Raw genomic sequence first — 18,364 nt, 5'->3', positions numbered from 1 at the left:
AGATATGTAGGAAGACATTAGTAAAGTGATTATTATCAACTTTTTCTCGATCCAAGTTGCATTTGGTATTTTTTAATCAATAGATCCATACTCGATAACCTTGGTTCGAGAGTTACAAATAATATATTTTCTCAATTCCTATCCTTTTATATTTTCATAATAAATTGTGTTAGAAAGCAATAACGTTCCTTCGTCATTTTTATCCAATTAAATTATAGGACGAAGAAAGATATAGTTTATACCTTAAAGCCCACAAGAAAACATAATCTCGAGGATTATAAAGGGATTATCCTCATTATCCATTGCGTTATATTCGTTGTGTATATGTACATATACACGTTGCATAATTCTATTAATCATTCAATTTATATCTACAACATTTAAATAATTTAGAGTTTATTTAAAATGTATTTCAAATTGACGATAAATATATTTTAAATAAATATTACGGATATATCTTGTTAAAAATTTCCTGATATATTGAATCCATAGAATGTCGACCTATTATATTTGCGGAATAGAGAGAAAGAAAAAAAGAATATGCAACGACGGAACAAGAAATACATACAAATATGGTGAATTCAGAGAACTTATATATTCAGAGCACAGCTATATTGTAAATAAGCATAATCACCCGTAGCGGATTTCACAGGTTATCTGTATGAAAGACACGCGGTTTATCTCGGAATGTTGGATTGTTCGTATGGTTTCCATACTATAAGCCATAAGAAAGATAAGATTTATAAAATTGAATTTTAGGATCAGTTTCATATAAAAGACATAAAAATGTGATTTATATTTTTCTATCGCGATCTTCGATTATACTATAATTACAGCTCGTACAGTTAATTACTGTTTGTAATCAGCCGCGATCAGAATACAAAATTGTATCGATCTCTAAAATTATTCTGTCCAAATCGACAATTTCCATTCTCTCTCTCTCTCTCTTTTTCTTTATGATTTCACGAGTCCAAGTAATTGTGTTAATACGAAAGAAGAATACAATTGTGGATTTTGCGAGGAGTTGTAACACAAATTCCTTGAAATCAGGGCCAATTCGTAGCAGCCTTCGCCTCCAGTAATCTTGGCGATGTTTCACCGAACACACGTGGCCCGAAATGTGAATTTTCTGGCGATAACTGTTCCGAGCAATACACTTGCCCCAGAAAAAAGGAGATGTGTTTTGCTTCTGGCCCAGGAAAGGACATGTTCGAGAGCACCAGTATCATTGCCAACAAGATCTTCAAAGAATCATGGGTAAGTCATTCTTGTTATACGCTTTTCTTATTCTATATAGGCGTAATTTTTTTATTTGATGGCATTTCACCTTCCAATATTAAAAATTTTACTACCAAGTTCTGCGAATCTTCCTCGTTTGAACTGTAAGCCCTTTTGATGTTAGGAATTTTATTATTTGAAAAAGAAATTTAGATAGAAATTTATTGTAGAAATATCGTTATAATATTCTAGGTACTTTGTCTATTTTAATTCTATCTTTTTTCTTTTATTTTTTACAAGATAAGATACGATCTTATCTACGTCGTTATATATATATGTCGGTATATTTGTTAAAAGTTAATTATACAAGTATCGAAGCATTACTAGATATCGATATCGGTACATTTGATCTACAATTAAACATCACTGAAAACAGAAATAATTCGAAATCTATCTTTGTCACGTGATTATCATTCTACCACATACTGTCAGTCTAATTGTTTCGAAATTACAAGCTGAGTCTATAATGAAAAATTATGGTTCAAAGGCTGAATATTTGTTAGATATTCAGATTGCTAATATACTTGATCGTTAACCGTACATATTAAGTTTCGAGAATCATAAGCGTATCGTTAAAAAGTAAATACAATGGTACAAAATACGTGGACCTTTCGCAAGTACAAGAATTCTGGAATAAATTTCGCGCCACTTTTAACTCTCACTGTAACATAAACGTAAGTAATATAAAACGATTCTACGGAGGTGCAAAATAAATGACCAACGATAATAGAAAGAATGAGCGCAATGAGCATCGAGATTACTAATTACATCGTCGGTACGCTTCTAATTTTGTACACTTCCGTTTGAGAAAATTCGTAATTAGAATACTCGGCTGTTCGTTGATGAATAATAAAATCAACATAAATATTCGAACATAGATACGTATGTAGGAATATAATCTACAGAGGCATATACATATGCAGTAGAGGAGATCATGGGCATAGAAACGCAAGATAACTATCGAATAAACGAAGAAAATGGTGCTGCATTCGGGAGAGCGCTTAATGCGGAATATCGCGATAACGAGATTAATTAAAGATGAAATAAAGTGTCGGTGTAATAAAACACTTTTGACGTTGATGGTTTAGATGGTGTCTGAACTGCTTTTCCTCGATTACGTTTGTACCCATTCTTTCTCTTCTTTCTTTTTTTTTTTTTTTTTTACTTTGGTCAGTCAGGGAATATTAATTTCAAGGAAGCCTTTCTTGAGCGACGAACAGGAAAGATGTTGTTTGTCGAACAGATTCGCGATGATTAAATCATTATTCTGTAAATAACATTCGCTGTGATTCGTATCTTCTGCTTTCTTCTTGATATTGGAACTAGCAGTCTGTAATGTATATCTATGTATATATAAGTATATATCGTGCATAAGTTAACTTAAATAATCATAATTTAAATTATATGACAGAAGTAAGATAAGTACATTGCCGTCTATAAATACAAGGGTACCTACTGATTATTCTTATGGTTATATTACCTATAACCTATTGATTACTTTACCTATTACCTATATACTGGTTATATTTGTTCGGAAATTGTTCTAAGAAATTTTCTCCCCGAACATTGAAAAATTGCGATCTTCCAAATTTTTTGCTCAGGTAGCGAAGCGACAGGTACAATTCTTCCTTCAGAAAACAATGATATTCTTTTCTTATTCACTTATTCACGAACAAATACACAGCAAATAAATAAAACCATTTGCAGCATAGACGAAATGATTGGAAAACAGCAAATTTACAGGAAATAAATGAAAATATTCGAAAAAATCTAAGTAATTAACATTTTCGTCAATTGGAAATCTCGTTAATTAAATTTCCAATCACCTGGTTGTTTATTTAATAATGTAACATAATATTTATTACGAAATATTCGTAAATTTCTTCCCGGTTCTTTCTTCTTAAATAAAATTATAAAAAGTTCCTCGCCTATTAAAATTCTACATTTCTCCCGGTAGTTTCGATCAAACGTCTCTAATTTCTATGAACTACCAAAGAAAGTATAACAAAGTACGATAATTCTTTTTTTAGAGCGTTCAGCCAAATGATTATCAACTCGATTCCCTTTCTCGCGTCCCTGGTGTCTGTTATCCAATCACGAAGAATTTATTTTTCATCGAATTTCTTGGCAAAATCATCGGATAAAACAGAATGGAAAGTTGTTTCGCTACTGTTCAAGTACACGAGCAAATCGTTTTTCGCCCCGAGGCACTTTCTACCGATTAACGAACAGTAAACACTCGTTTACATATCCTCCCGATAATTCGGAGGGTCGTCAGCTGGAAACTCGTTTCTTCGAATGGAAATTTCTCCTGGGAACATGTTTTTGTTATGAGCATTTCTTCTCTTTTTTTAAGTTTCGCGAGGAAGATCAAATTCCTTCGGAGACACTCATATACCTTGGACGATGAATAATTTACCATTTCTTGGCCCGTCTTTTTGGCACGCTTTCCATCTCCAAGCACCTCTAGCGATTAAAATATAATTACACCGCGGATATTTATTCATTTATGAGAAACCTGTTTTCAGCATTTCTGCGCCATTAAATTTCCCATAAATACGCATCTGTATATTTTATGTTTTCGTACCTTATGTTTGTACTGCGATATTTTTTTTACGCCTTCGAAATATCCAAAATATAATTCTCGTTATAATATCTAGCGGATGAAATATCCATTTCTTTAGTTGTGTTTACGACTAAATACCAGTCTGTACGAATATCCGCGATTTCATTATAGAAACCATTTGGAATTAATCGGAAAAGTCAACGTTCGAAAACGTGGATCACTCGAATCGGTTAACCCCTTGCCTTATGATTTAATAATTTACCTGCGATACGTTTACTCAGTTCGTAAGAAATTTCTTCCAAGGTCTGAATTTGAAACAAATTCAAAGGAAATCTTCTCGGGACATAATAAAAGACTTTTGGGAAAAAAAATGGCAGAAATTATAGAGAATGACGGATTATCAACGATAACGCAGCATTGATTAATTATTAATTTATTTTCGTATTATAATATACGTATTTATATAACACGCTCGGTGTTGAAAAATACTGCTCCACCTTTGGAATTACGCATCTCCTCTTTTTCATAAAAAATGTCTTTATTTCAAACAATAATATTTATCTCGATACACTTCGCCGCCTTTTCTCTATTTCTTCGATCGCTGCATCGAAATGCACGGAAAAGAACAATTACGTCGGTTAACGTTGCTTGAACGATTGAAACGACGCGACATGTGCATCGGTAGCAATGAAAATGTCGGAAATCTACATATTATCTATACCATAGATCCTATAGGATGCTGAAATAGTCCTTGTTTTTTAATATTTCAACCATAGTCTATCACAAATTCGATACCATAAAACGAGGGGTTAATCGTCGACACGTCTCACTTAAATAAATTCTTTCTAACCCTGTTCCTGCATTTTTTTTTTTTTTTTTTTTTGTTTCTTCCTCCATCACTCGAATATATTCATACGATTAATAATGATGCTTTTCGTATTCCTCGTAACTATTGTAGTACGCCGGCGAAACGTATTTTGCTACGGGAATTGGTTTAGGGTGTATCGCTGGTCCGACTTTCTTAACCACTGCGTTGAAGCCATTATGGTCGTCGGCAGTGTATTCGACGATTCTGACGCTACCGTCAGGCTCGTTGACGCTATAAGATCCGTGAACCACGTCACCATCACGAACTTCGTGCTGAGTCTTCACATCCCCTGTGTGAGGATCGTGAACGCCATAGTTGAAAGTATATTTTGGATGAGCCTATAATAGAAAAGAAGAAATTTCTATTTATATTTTGTTAATAAATAATTTATTCATAAGTAAGAGTTTCTGTCTGTAATTTTCCAATGAATTTCTATTTTTATTTCTATTTGTATTTATAAGTTGTTGATGATTTTCCGCTTAATTGAATCAAGTTTTCTATTTATAAATTGCTGGCGTACAGTGGTACCGATACCAAGCCTAGATAAAATAAATTCTTCGAGATTGTGCCAATAGATCTCTATTTATAATTTGTTGATAAATGTCTATTTATAATTTTTTGGTAAATTTCTATTTATCATTCAACTATTTATAAATTTCTGTCGCAAAGCGATACTAAATAGCGAATCCAATACCACGAGTCAAGAAAGATTTCATACACCCCAAATTGCCATTAAATTTCTATCAATTTCGACCAAATTATATCTTTCTACGATGAAAAAAATGTCTTTTTGGACAAAGTAAGGAGAGGTCGTATTTGAGATGCGTAATTTCTCGTTTTAATTTTACGTCAAACATCTTCTTGAAACATTAGAAATTCTTTTTGTTTTCTGAAACGAGAACGATATCGAAATATAAAGACGAAATTACGTAATTTCGACATCTAAATTTCTCCAAAAGTAGCTGCCGTGTATTTTGAATGGAACGAAATTTCATAAGCGATTTTCCACGCGACGGACGTTCAAACGATCTCTAACGAGCGATCGTTACGAGAAAGCGTCGCGGAAACGTTCGCGACAATGAGATACGTCGCGGAAGAAGTTCTTATGCCAAGCACTGCTTTTCACAGGCTGGAATTTCAATTAACATAGAGGCGAGGCGAACGTCACGCTTCGTGCTCTAAACTATTTGCGATACGATACGCGATTCCAAGTACAGATGGCCGATAATTAGTATCTTATCTGGTGATCGACTATCGCTGATGGCGTAATTTACTATAACTTGTTTTCTGCATCGTCTGTAATCTGATCTTAATTGCAAGCGAATGGTACGAAAGATATTAAGTTAAAATATTGGTTTGCCTGGAAAGTTCCTTCCGATTTTTAAGGAATTTGGTCGACAGCAAAAATCACGTTGAAAAGTTTTTCGCCGAAAAACCTGAAAGCTTCTGGAAGGATGGAATATTGAAATTGCGTGAAAGATGAAGAAAGGTTGTGGAACAAAATGACAGCTATATAATTCAATAAATAAATATCGAGTCGAAATGTAAATCGAAACGAACTACAAATCTTCGTTTGTTCTTCTGATTTTCTCTTCTTTTTCTCAAAAGCGGTTTTGTAGATGATTTTTTTTGTTTTGTTTTAAGAACAAAATTTTCTACTTTTTCGAGGATATTGTAATTTTTATCTTGCAAAAAATGATCTTCCTTCTTTTAAGAATAAAACTTTTTGTCGCCGCAGGCAAATGGAAATTTTTCTTCCGACAAAGATTAAAGATTTTACCCGTAAAAATTTCGTTCCACGGTGATAATTATAAGGGTGGAATGAACGATGGAATATTTATTTTTAAGTAATTAGTTCGATATAAGGATAAACGTAATGAAAAATACGATTGCTTACATAGTAATCGTGTTCGTGATCAGCATGATGATCGTATCCGTGAGATCCATGATCGAGGGTCGCTGCAACTTGAACAGGCGAGGCGGAAACCGCGTGAACCGGAACCGCTACTGTTGGTAGAACAGCGTGTCCTTCGTATTGAACAGCAGATCCTGAGTATCCTTCTAGACCCTCGTAATCCGCGTATGAGATTCCATGGCCGCCGTCGTAACCGCTTAAGACCACTGCGTGGCTGACTGCAATCGTCGCGCATAAAAGACATAGAATCTGAAACTGAAATTTATATTGACTTCTTAATTAACAATACGACCGTGCTGATTAAATCCTAGTCAAAATTTTACAGAATTTTTCACACCATAGGAACAGCTGTTATAAATTCGTCCAACAATTTTACAACTATTATTTTAAAGCTTATTTTAAATTAAAATGTATAACGAAGCTTCTCTTTCTCTAGAATTCTTAAAAATCGAGGAAGAATATCTTTTTGCGCGTCATTATAAATTTTTCTTTTCTTAAATCATCGGATCAACGATGAAACATCTTTGCCTGCTTCGTGACAATAATTTTAAAGAATCATAGTCGTTTAGAAATATAGCAAAACTCATTTTCCTTTAAAATTTCTTTGGAATTAAGTGACTTGAAATTTAGAAACGAGGCAAGGAATTTTCCTTTTCTTAAAACATTAGATTCACGAAGCGATAACCACCGTATAATTTAGGTTAGCCAATTTTCACGTTCTTCTCTACTATCTTGCGCGGCATAAAGAACAATGTACAATTGCTATCATCGTTTCTATAGAGAAGCTAACAGAGAGTAAATAACCAATCCATTCGTTTCCAACGCATTTGCATATGTATCTTCACGTGCGACCTAATTTTTCGGATTCAGAAAGCTTTCAATAAACGTAAGAAGCTGCCTGGAGTATAGATCGTAATTTCTAAGGGATTATCGAAAGAATTCTCGAGCGTAAGCAGAAAATCTTTCCTTATACACGATTCCTTGCTATGGACGAAGTCGACAACCCATCAAATTAGATTTTTCGATCGGAGGCTCGATTCCCAGGGCACGAGCTATTACAACAATTTTTCCACGAGCACGCAGTATATCAGAAGCTCGTAAAACAAACGAGATTATGGCGGACATTTCATCGAGCTAATATAGACGATGTGAACGCAATTTTAACGATAAGGTAGCAGTATTATGCGAGTGCTGATCTATTTATATCGTTGTAATTTGCTCGAAAAATTTCGAAGAGAAATTCGCGAATGCCGTATGACGCTAACGCAGAATCACGGGTTCGTGACCTTTCGTATCAAAATCTGGTTCAATAATTCAAGTAATAGTAAGAAGAAAATAACTCGGATATCAGCGAAAAAATTCTTGATAAACTACGGAATATTTACAAGATATCGGTACATCTTTTTGTCGATTTTTCCTTGTAAAAATGTTGGAAGAAACGACGACTATTAAATTTACACGGAAATGAATTCTCGTTGAATCTGTAGATACTTATCATGACTGATAATAAATTAAGCAAAAAAAGAGCTAAACACAAAATAAGCATGCTACTTTGCTGTATAAGTAACCAAAAGTCAAGCTTACTGTAACTTAAGATTTATCTCAAATTAAAAAACTAGTACGTTATGTGAAACTCAAAGTCCCGTCAAAAATGAATTTCTGTAGTGTCTTCCAATGCTACATAACAGCATGCTACATAGTATCGTCTAAATAATTATAGAATTTAGAGATAACGAATAAAAAGCACCCTTTAATATAAAACAAGAAAATTTTACTAACGCTATATATAAACAATTATTTTAAATCAATGATAAAACACAACCTAAAACGTTGTATCTGAAGATGGCTACGGTTCAAAATTGATAAATTAAAGTCAGCCCATAACTTAGAACATCTTTGCCGTTACCAAAAGTGTATATTGACATTTATCCCAAATAAAAGACGATCCAAACTCGATCGAAAGCAAAGCAAAGCTGATTCACAAATCACACGATCAACGAGATCAACGATATATTTAGCGACTCGATCTTCCTCGCCATAAACACCAGTTTCCGTTTATAACTCGTCGATCGTTTCGGTTTACCTCGACTATTGGCTAAACGACACTCTCGTTAAAAGTCCTTAGTCGTTAAACGTTTTTCGGCGGCAACAAGATCAACGCGAGGGGAACTTGGAAAGTCATCGTATGGCTCGAGAAAGTTTCTCGAGTTTCGTCTTTCGCGTCGCTTCACGAGCTCTTCCCTTCCCGAGAAAAGTGTCCTTTTTCACTTTCTCGCGTCGACCTTGCTCCGTAAACTAATACGAATCCACGGAAGTAGCTATACCGCTTCCGTATTTCGCCTGCGGATCGTAGACCACAAAACGTTATACAGAAACATATCGACTCTCCGACAAAAAAAAGGATCAAGCCCTTGGTACCGCGGTGAATAGATCTCTCTCGAGGTCATCGTCTTTTCAATACGCGATCAAAGAATCGTATTTTTTATAAAAATGTATAAATGGAATTCCAATATCGAGTAGAGAACTTTTGGAAAATTTTTCATCTTTTTTTTAAAGCGAATGATTGTAAACTTTTACTTTTTTTTTTTTTTTTTTTTTACTGAAATGTACTTAGAACATTCTGTATTCTATCTTTTCTGGTACGAGGAAATGTACTTTTTCAATCGTTCTACGGTATAAAAAAGTATATACGTATACAAAAGTATATAACTTCTTTTTTTAAAAAGAAGAGCTTCTCGTTAAATCGTTTACCGACGGTTTAATTAAGTTTTAAACACTTCCTTACTACATAGAAACTTTCCAAAAATACTATCGAACGACTTCCATCGATGAAACACTCGTTTTCACAGAAACTTCCGTTTAAGCATAAAGAAACCTTCCAAAACCACCATAAATAGAGCTGTCACCGGACAAAATATCACCTGCAATGTACAGCGCCTATTAATAACACCTGTAACTTCCTCGAAAAGCAAGTTATATATCCCACGGTTTACCCTTCTATCTTCGAATTTCTCTCAGAGGTAGAACACACATAAACATCTCTCAACTGGTCGAAGAGAACATCTTTTCTTGGCTGACCATTTGCCAACTATTATTTACCTATCCATTCAATCAATGTGCAGAGCAATAAACTGCCAGCTATAAATATTAGGACGCCTACTCGTTACATTTATCGCAAAACTCTAACAGATTTTACTTTAATTTTAATATTAAATTACTTAACGTTAATATACAATTAATCGATGTTAATACTATTTTACGTTGCAAGGCATGTCGTATGATACGATTCAAGTAACAGATTCACGAAGAAGTGGATAAAAGATAAAAGCAGTGGAAAGTACCTAATTTGAGTTAACGTATTATGAGCGACGTATATTCCAATTATCGAGAGGGTGCAGAAGCAGATAGTACGAAACACGAAAATTAAAGCATAAGCGTACCATCCGTACGAAATAGCACCTACACTATACGATAACTATGTAATAACATCTTTAACCAGTCATACATCTCTCACCTTACACCTTTCCATTTTGAAACTTCTCTCAGAAGAAAAATACGCACAACCGTCCCTTCGCCGTTCCAATCAAACATTATTTCCTGGCCCCTTGACAATATACAGATATTCCAACTATTCTATCGATGGTGCGTAGAACTAGAAAACACGAGAATCGAAGCATCAGATGTAAAGGAATCTTCGAAAGATGCCGCAAACTAACCTACCACGTTAAAATACCATCTGTACCGAACGATATCAACTTCCTTCGAAAACCAATATATCCCTTTCCTTACTATTTCATCTTGAAACTTCTTTCAGAGGAAGAATACGCACAAGCATCCCTTAATTAATCGAACCAAACGTTAGCTCCTGGCTGACCCGATATACAACGTACATTCCAATTATTCAAAGGGTGAAGAGGTCGTAAGAAACACGAGAATTAAAGCAGGATCAACGAAAGAGGCTACATAGATGTCCGAAAGAAAAACTTGCACGGTGTCACGCGCGCACACGGTCCCGGCGGTTTCCGGTTTCCGGTTCTCCCGTCGTACCTTCGGCATTGTGGTCGATGCTGCGTGTCCCGTGTGTTGCCGTGTGATGCGAAAACAGCGCGATACTCACTGATAGCCGTTATTCCGAAACGATGCCCTTATATCTATCTCCCACCCGCGCCTCTTCTTTCGTTCCGGGCAAAAGCCCTCGTCCTCCTACTGCGTTACCCGTGCGCCACGATGCTCCCACCTCGACCAAACGATCCTCTCCACGTTTTTCCTTGGAGGAGAAGAGAGGGTGGCGAGGCGATGCGTCCACGTGCCGGCGAAAGGATGCCTCGGTCTCTTGCGGACACTTCCGGTCGGCCGCGAGGACTCGCGGCTCGAGTCGCGGTTGTCGATGCATCGAGAGATTCGATTTCGTGACGCGCGGTTGCGATTGCGGTTTCGAATGATTTTGAATTTGCATTTGCTTTATTTCGTAGGAATGTTCACCTCTCCGCGTATTTTCTCCCATGCTCCTATGGACAGATCTTTTTAATTTAGTTACGGTATTTTATAGTGGAAAATATGGCGAGAGGTTATTGAGTTATGGAGCCGTCGAGTTCCATGTGGATTCTTTAGTTTGCATTAAACTTGGCTCTCATAATTATCGCGTTTGTTAATACTTTGTATAGGTTATTAGCCGTGACGCGAATTTTACGAAGGACTAGTCCGAAAGATTTTGAATTTGGATAGCTTGTTTCTCAGGAAAGCTAACTTTTTCGAGTACTTTACGCAGGAAGATCATCCGATATGGATTTTTTGCTTTCGATTAGGTTCGGCTTATCGAATTTCTCGTATTTTGTACGAACAGTAAGTTGTAACGTGATTTTATCTGGAAACGTTCTCTGTTAACCTTCGAGCTGTCTGCAAGGGCCACAAATTGCGATTGGACTTCGCTGAATTGCCTCGAATTTAAGATAAATTTTAACTACTTTACGAAGCATCGACAAACGCGATATTTTTCCTCCAAATCAGATTTCGCTCGATGTCTGCATCTTCCACGCAGGTCATGGATCGTAAAGTGATTTATCTTTGTCTTAGATTTATCGACATTTGATTCTTTACACGCGATTTACGCTAGCTTTTTAATAGTCGATTGGACAATCGGACAATCAGTTACACGATATTATCTTTGTTATCCAACGATAGAACGGACAAAAGTTTGTATTTCGACTCGGTTACAAATATTTCGACACAATTCCCAAGTAGGAATTAAACTTTCGATTATTACAGATGCATTTCCATTGCTACGATTTTCGTAATCTATTCCCCTTGAAAAACACGAGACAAAGTTTCAGACGCTTCTGCAACGCGATTCTACAGATTCGCGTTCCACGCGTAAATCCGGTAGGAAGAGAAGAAATTAATTTAGCAAGAAAACCAGCTCGTTGAGAAGGAATAGGCGTGGTCCCTGCGAATGTTACGTTAGAGAATGTCGTAATATATTAGCCGACTCGAAACAAAGCTCGCTCGAATAATAGAGCACAGAGCGGCCAAGTTGCGCCGAAGTCGCGATGCAATCGCAAAACAATCTAAATAATCCCCCTGTTCGCGCTAACGACCCTTTATCTCATTCCACTTACCTGGCTACGTGTGAAGTTGCTCTCGCAATCGCCTCGTTTTTTGCTATTTAACGATTTACCAGGCCTGATGACTCGGAAATACCTCGAAAATCAACAGGATCTTTCGTAAATTTGCTCATTCGCTGCGATCTTAATTCGAAAGAAATTGAGCTCAAACGTGAACCCTTTAGTACTCTACTGTTGCATTAGATGGCTATTAACGTCGAGTTTTTCTACTTTGCTGACGCGATTCAGAGGAAACAGTTACTTTTAATTGTAGATTTGAGGCTAACTTTTTATGCTTCGTTGGGTTTTTGTAATGAGATTTCGTTACGAAATTTTGAAGGAAACGAAAGAAATTTTATATAAGGATATAAGGCTGAATCGTTGGTGTTGTACGATAATTTCCAAGACTGAAGCTTTCGACAACCTGCTGTCTTGGAGAGACGAGTTAACTCGCCATTCAGATTTCTAGCCTCTTGAACATAATTATTTCGTTATTTATGAGAGTCTCCCATTTTGAAACGCGTTGCTTCGTTCTTGCAATATACTAGTAACGTCGTGTTTGCATTTGCGATCAAACTTGAAAAAAGTAACATTTATGAACCTTCCTATCGGACAAATACTAGGTACGTTTAATTCCGTGTAGCTGTTTATTGTAAATGATACTGTAAAAAATATTACATTCGTACAAAAATTACTCTGGGTAACTTAATGAACCTTAAACGATAAACGCCGTTTATAATTTTTATTATGTAAAACTGAAGAGTACAATTAAATCATTTGTTCGAAACTGTCGTAGTCTATTTATAATGTAACGGTAGCAATTTACCGTTAATTTTTAAGATCTTGTTTTTTATTTTCTTCTTTCCTTTTAAAGCGACTACAATCTCTAGCGAGTTTGAGATGAAATGACTTTGTCGAGCAAAGTCTTACGCATCGCACTTGAAGTGACGCAATAGTAGAGTATCCACGACAGAGCTCGTTTGTCTACCCGAACGAATGGTACTGCTCCCTTGCACATTAAACACGCCTGTATAATCACGGAAATGCTTCGTATATGGACGTTATGCAAAGCGACGATTTCGCTCGTTTATTGCCATCAGCAAAGTCGGTCAAGTGCGAACGATACAGAAAAAAAAAAGATATCATTTCCAGTTATCGATAAAAAGAGAAATTTCTACCTGATCTTGTTACGAGCACTCATTCTTCCGGAAAACGTGTTCGCAATCTTGAATTAAATTAATTAAAATGATTTACAAGCTGCGCCATCGAATTTAATATATAAATCTAATATCAATTAAAATTAAATTTTAACAATTTTAACGCTGCTGATCGAGTCAAATTTTGGAAACTTTCAATAAAATTTTTAATTCTGAGATCAAATGAAAAATTTAGCGATTTAGTTCAAAATACAATTGAATTTAAAAATGTGTCAACTGTAATTGAATTTAATTTTTCAATGCTAAATGAAATTATGTTAAACGATTTTTATCAAAATGTTAACGTAAACATATATTTCTTCTTTCGAATGTAACGATATAAGTCATTGTCGATGTGATGCAAAAATTGAGTACAAAGAGACGATGTTGGTATTCAGTGCGTTGATTCGCGAATCGAGATAAAAATTGGCTGGAACGCGGACGAGATTTGGATCAAGCTCTGCATCCTTACCGTGAGTTGACATAAAGATACAGGTCTTTCCACCCTTACGTGATTCACGTACGTGTGTCTCATTTTCAATTCAAATATGAGCGAATACAAGATGGCCTGCCATAGGTCACGTATGTTTTAAAAAAGGAACTTGAATCTTTACAGATTCTATGCTGTAAAAATTTTGCTGTTTGAAATACGAACAAACATTACCGGCAGAATACGTTCGTTTGCGAACAAATCTGGAATTTTAATTTCGAATTTTTATTTCTTCGGAGAAATTTGTATTTTGCATTGAAATTCTGTCGTTGACATTTTTCGAAGAAACTTTTCATTCCGAATTTTAACTCGCCGGATCAAATTTCGGAAACGATGTTCGTATTTCCATCTCGACGTTTGTTTCAGGTTTGAGCTTTCCACTTCGAAATTTACAGACGAAATTGTCGTTCAATTTCAATTTATTTGATGCAAAATTTGGAAACGAAATGTTTCTTGAAAAGTTCCAATCTATAAACTGACAAACTGAAACTTTTGCAACAAAATCTAATTCGTAATACAAATTTTCGAACATAAATTTCAATTATACATCCTAACCATTTCATGCAAAAGGCAATGAAACGTTATGTACATTCGTAACACCTCAAATTCTAAATTTAAATATAAGAATGTTACATAAACGTCGAGTTTTCTCATAAGAATATCGTCGGAAAGAACGAGACGCAACGACGAAAAGGTTTCAAGCTAAAATAGGCTTAAGTGATATATAGTTGTGATTACCAAATGTTCAAGTTACCCCATTAGACGTTGAGAATACTTCGGACATTCGAGATAAGGATCGATCTCTCTTTTTTTTTCTTTTTTCACTAAAACGAAACAGTTGGATGTAGTTCGAACTCGTAGAAGGACCTTGCGCGTGTGAAGACGTACTTTACGGCCAGTTAAAGCAGATAATACCCATGGTCAGGCGGCGTGAAAGGGTCATTAAAGAGGAGTACCTGTTACTCGAGCCATTCTATGAACGACGGATCTGCAAAGGCATTCTTTTAACACCTTTTGTAATCATAAACTTAGGTTTCTTCGCTTAGAGCAGTTTCCATTGAACTTCAAAATTCAGAAGAATATTAAACTACTCTAAAAACGAAAGCTACAAGATTTCTGTTTCAGTATTTAAGTGGAAAGACGGTTTCGCTTTCGAACTTTGCGTTCGAAAATGTGAAATTAAACGGAAATTTAATTTCTAAATTTGAAATCTTTATTTCCAACAGGGGCTTTCTGGGACTTTCCAAAAATCTATTATTTCGTAATTAAGATCACGTGTAAAAATTTCTGGATTAAATTCTCTACGTTGTATAGTTGTATCGATGAAAAAAGTTTCAAAAAGTAATTAAAAAATAATTATAGACAAAAGTTTTGACTTTTCGATTAACTTATCATAACGAGATTCGAGTATTTTTCTTTGTCTTCTATCAATGCAAGTCTACTTTTTTAATTTCGCGACATTTACGTATCGTGTACATTCTTCGTGTTTCTTTATTATGTTTCTTGTATCACAGAAGACATTTATGTAATTTCACTGTCGAGACTGAAATTCGGTATTTTATTATTAAAATCACAAAGAATTGTTCGAAACTAAACTTCTTTGATTTATCGTCGATTAATGTTTTATTTGTATCTTTAATAATAATAAAATCGCGAATGAAGAAATTTGAAGAAGCGCTGCTTCGGATTAATCTCATATATATAAAAGAACTGTGAAACTGTGAACTGGGAACGTTTGAATCATTATGTAATTAAATAAATAATTGTTTCACGGCACTTTTCTCCGCGCTGGACCATTTCCAAATTAGAAAATCTCCCATTCAATATCCCCACCGCAGAGATTTATTTAATATCTGTCACGTAACGTTCAACAAAAATGTGAAAGCGGTTATTTCCGATTGCAAATGAGTCCAGCGACAGTTTCGGAGCTGGAAAAAGGCTCGGGAACTCGTCCTCCCTGTTTGTTACAATTCTAACAGCCGTTAAATCGTGAAAGGTTGGTTCGTGACCGTAATGTTGAAGCAAACACACACACGTCGTTAGTGCCCTGCCACGGTTTTCACGTTTGCCACCGCGTTCACGTTGCCACGCTGTTTAGTATGACGAACAAACTCCAAATGGCAGAAGAACTATTGCGGAAAAAGATCGTCCACTCCCATGATTCCATCGTAACCGCTTTTCGCGGCCAATTTCCGGCCTACAGCGATTTCTGATACGAGATACGACCGAGTTCCTTACTTCCTGTACAAGTTTCCCGTTTTCTTGAAAAAGATCACGCGCCAAATAGTCGTTTCGTGCGACGCTTTAATACGGAACAAATGTTTTCGATTTTCTGACTGTTTAAGATTGATTGTCGCATATATGAGATATTGCATTTTCATAAATTAGTAAGAATTTAAAGCTGTAGTATCGTTAGCGCGTTCACCGTCACGCGAATTTTATTATTTTGCCTATGTCACTACGCTAGATACAAATACGTCACACCACGACAACCGATTACCGAAAAATATTACATCGTATCTTCGCACATCCCTTTTGTCAATGTTACACGAAGAATTCACATCGTTGAAAATTGTCTAGTCTATGAAATTTATCTGATCTTAATCGTTTTACAAAATTTAATAGCAGAATCGGCGTGAGTCGCCTATGGCCATCGCGTGGCAATCAACGTGTTAAGGAAAATCTCAATTCTCATTCCTGAGATTAGTCGCGATATCACGAAATAGTTTGCAACTGGGATATATCGTAAGATAAATATTCATGCAATATGCAAAATATTCAAAGTACCATTATGGGGAGAGCAATGCTACGCGTGGGTCGCTGGTAACCTACTGAAACTTTAGTATAACGTAGCTGTCGGAAGGATCCAGGCAAAGTGCAACGTGAAACGCGAATACTACAAAAGAGAATCCCTTTAGATAACTACTATATTTCTTGCAAAGTTTGTTCACCGAAGAAACAACAAAGTTTTACTTTCTTCTCATTTGGAGAAATTTCTCCAATAACGCGTTTGTCTACTATCTTCGAAATATTATCGAGGTAAAATAAACAGGGGAAAATTACGTAAACGCTTTCATAACGCATACTGACACGACTATTGCAGTCAGTATTTTATGAGTTTCGACGAAATAGAGAGGCTAACAGAACGGTGGACAGTGCGTCAGAACAAATGTTAGCAGTACGATACTTTGAAAAGTTTTAAGATTAAGAATATCCCAGTTTGGACAGCTCCTCTAGGACAATTCGTGGTTCCATATTTAGATTTTGCAGTTTTTAAGGATAAAGTAGTTTTATGGAACGTTGAGTGAATCGTCTAATACAACCGAAGTTAAGGAATTTAAGGTCAGTTGCACCGACTGGAAATTGTATAGGTAATAGCGTAAAAAAGAAAATTCTACGAGTCGGAAATTCGAAAAAGATAAGATAATGTCGTAATATGGAGATCTATAAAAGTTTGAAAAGACCCGAGTGAATGAGTTATCATCGTTTAGTATATACCGGAACGACCAGAAGATTTTATGAATTAACCTTAGACAGTGTTGTAGAGAATTACAATTGAATTATTCCGTGAATTATAATTACAAAGTAATTCAATTACACCATATTCCACTTACGTTATAATTCAATTACACTCGTGATTACAGTAATTAGCAATTAAATCAGCTGAAAAGTTTGAATTATGTAATTTACGTTGTTTTAATCGCTTCGTACTTGACTCACTACGCAATTGAAGTATAACGTAATTAAATTACACAGTAAATTACAGCGTAATTCGATTAGTACAACCGTGGACCTAAACTACTAACCTGTCGTCTGTGAGTTGACGACCTCTCGCCTGATATCGTAAATAACAATGTTACCAGCAATCTCCTCTCTGCTTTGCTCAGTAGCTTCTTATTAAGTTCACACCTACGCATAGTGTTTCATTTTTCTACTACCCTTATTATTTGAGAAATTATCGTCCTGCGTAGTCTATGCAACGAAGAATTAATGCTTACGTAATAATAAAGTACACTGCTTTTTTTTTAGGATTAACGAACACTGATTATTATGCAAAGATATACGAAAAATATAAATAGGACAAATTTTGAGACAAACAAATCGATAACCACGAATCCCATCCATATCACAGCCAGTGTCCACAAAAAATTTGTATTTTGCCCATCGAAACGACGCACACGATGGCGAAACATACAGTTCCAGTTTATAATGGTTGTACTAACAGGAAGCGACATTGAGTTTCATTTTAAAATGCCTTCTGAACGTTTCTTAAAAATACATCTCGTAAAGATTTCACATATACGTAAACGAAGTTTCGATTAGAACGAAGTACGTGTTTTGTTTCGTAATCCGACAGACGGAAGGTTAGTAATCATTCTCCATTGCTTCCCCCTAATTCTTTGCGCTCCTCCGGCACTTCGCACCACTGTCGATTGGTCACCGTTGTGATG

The 18,364-nt window shown here is 35.6% G+C and overlaps 2 protein-coding genes across 3 annotated transcripts in view; one reads left to right on the top strand and one right to left on the bottom strand.

Annotated features, from left to right (window-relative positions):
- Positions 1-18,364, top strand: part of LOC117234945 (neutral ceramidase) — a 45,518-nt gene that overhangs the window by 13,088 nt on the left and 14,066 nt on the right. For both annotated transcript variants that reach the window (XM_033496534.1, XM_033496535.1), the window contains exon 7: positions 1,051-1,257. In XM_033496534.1, the coding sequence (XP_033352425.1) occupies positions 1,051-1,257 (207 nt within the window). The remainder of the gene's footprint in view (positions 1-1,050; positions 1,258-18,364) is intronic.
- LOC117234946 (cuticle protein 19-like) lies at positions 4,262-10,915 on the bottom strand. The gene is made up of 3 exons (XM_033496536.1): positions 10,675-10,915; positions 6,610-6,882; positions 4,262-5,050 (listed from the first exon to the last, which is right to left on the bottom strand). The coding sequence occupies exons 1-3, from the start codon at positions 10,681-10,683 to the stop codon at positions 4,763-4,765; spliced, it is 570 nt and encodes a 189-aa protein (XP_033352427.1). The 5' UTR covers positions 10,684-10,915; the 3' UTR covers positions 4,262-4,762.

This window comes from Bombus vosnesenskii, unplaced genomic scaffold (genome assembly GCF_011952255.1).
Source record: "Bombus vosnesenskii isolate JDL3184/JDL3185 unplaced genomic scaffold, Bvos_JDL3184-5_v1.1 scf7180000013311, whole genome shotgun sequence".
Classification (NCBI taxonomy): domain Eukaryota; kingdom Metazoa; phylum Arthropoda; class Insecta; order Hymenoptera; family Apidae; genus Bombus; species Bombus vosnesenskii.
The sequence above is the reverse complement of the archived record's forward strand: the minus strand, read 5'-3'. Positions and strand labels throughout refer to the sequence as shown.

Coding starts and splice junctions, on each gene's coding strand:
- LOC117234946 (XM_033496536.1), bottom strand. Junction 5,051..6,609: donor ATCACGAACACGATTACTAT/GTAAGCAATCGT, acceptor TTTCTATTATAG/GCTCATCCAAAATATACTTT.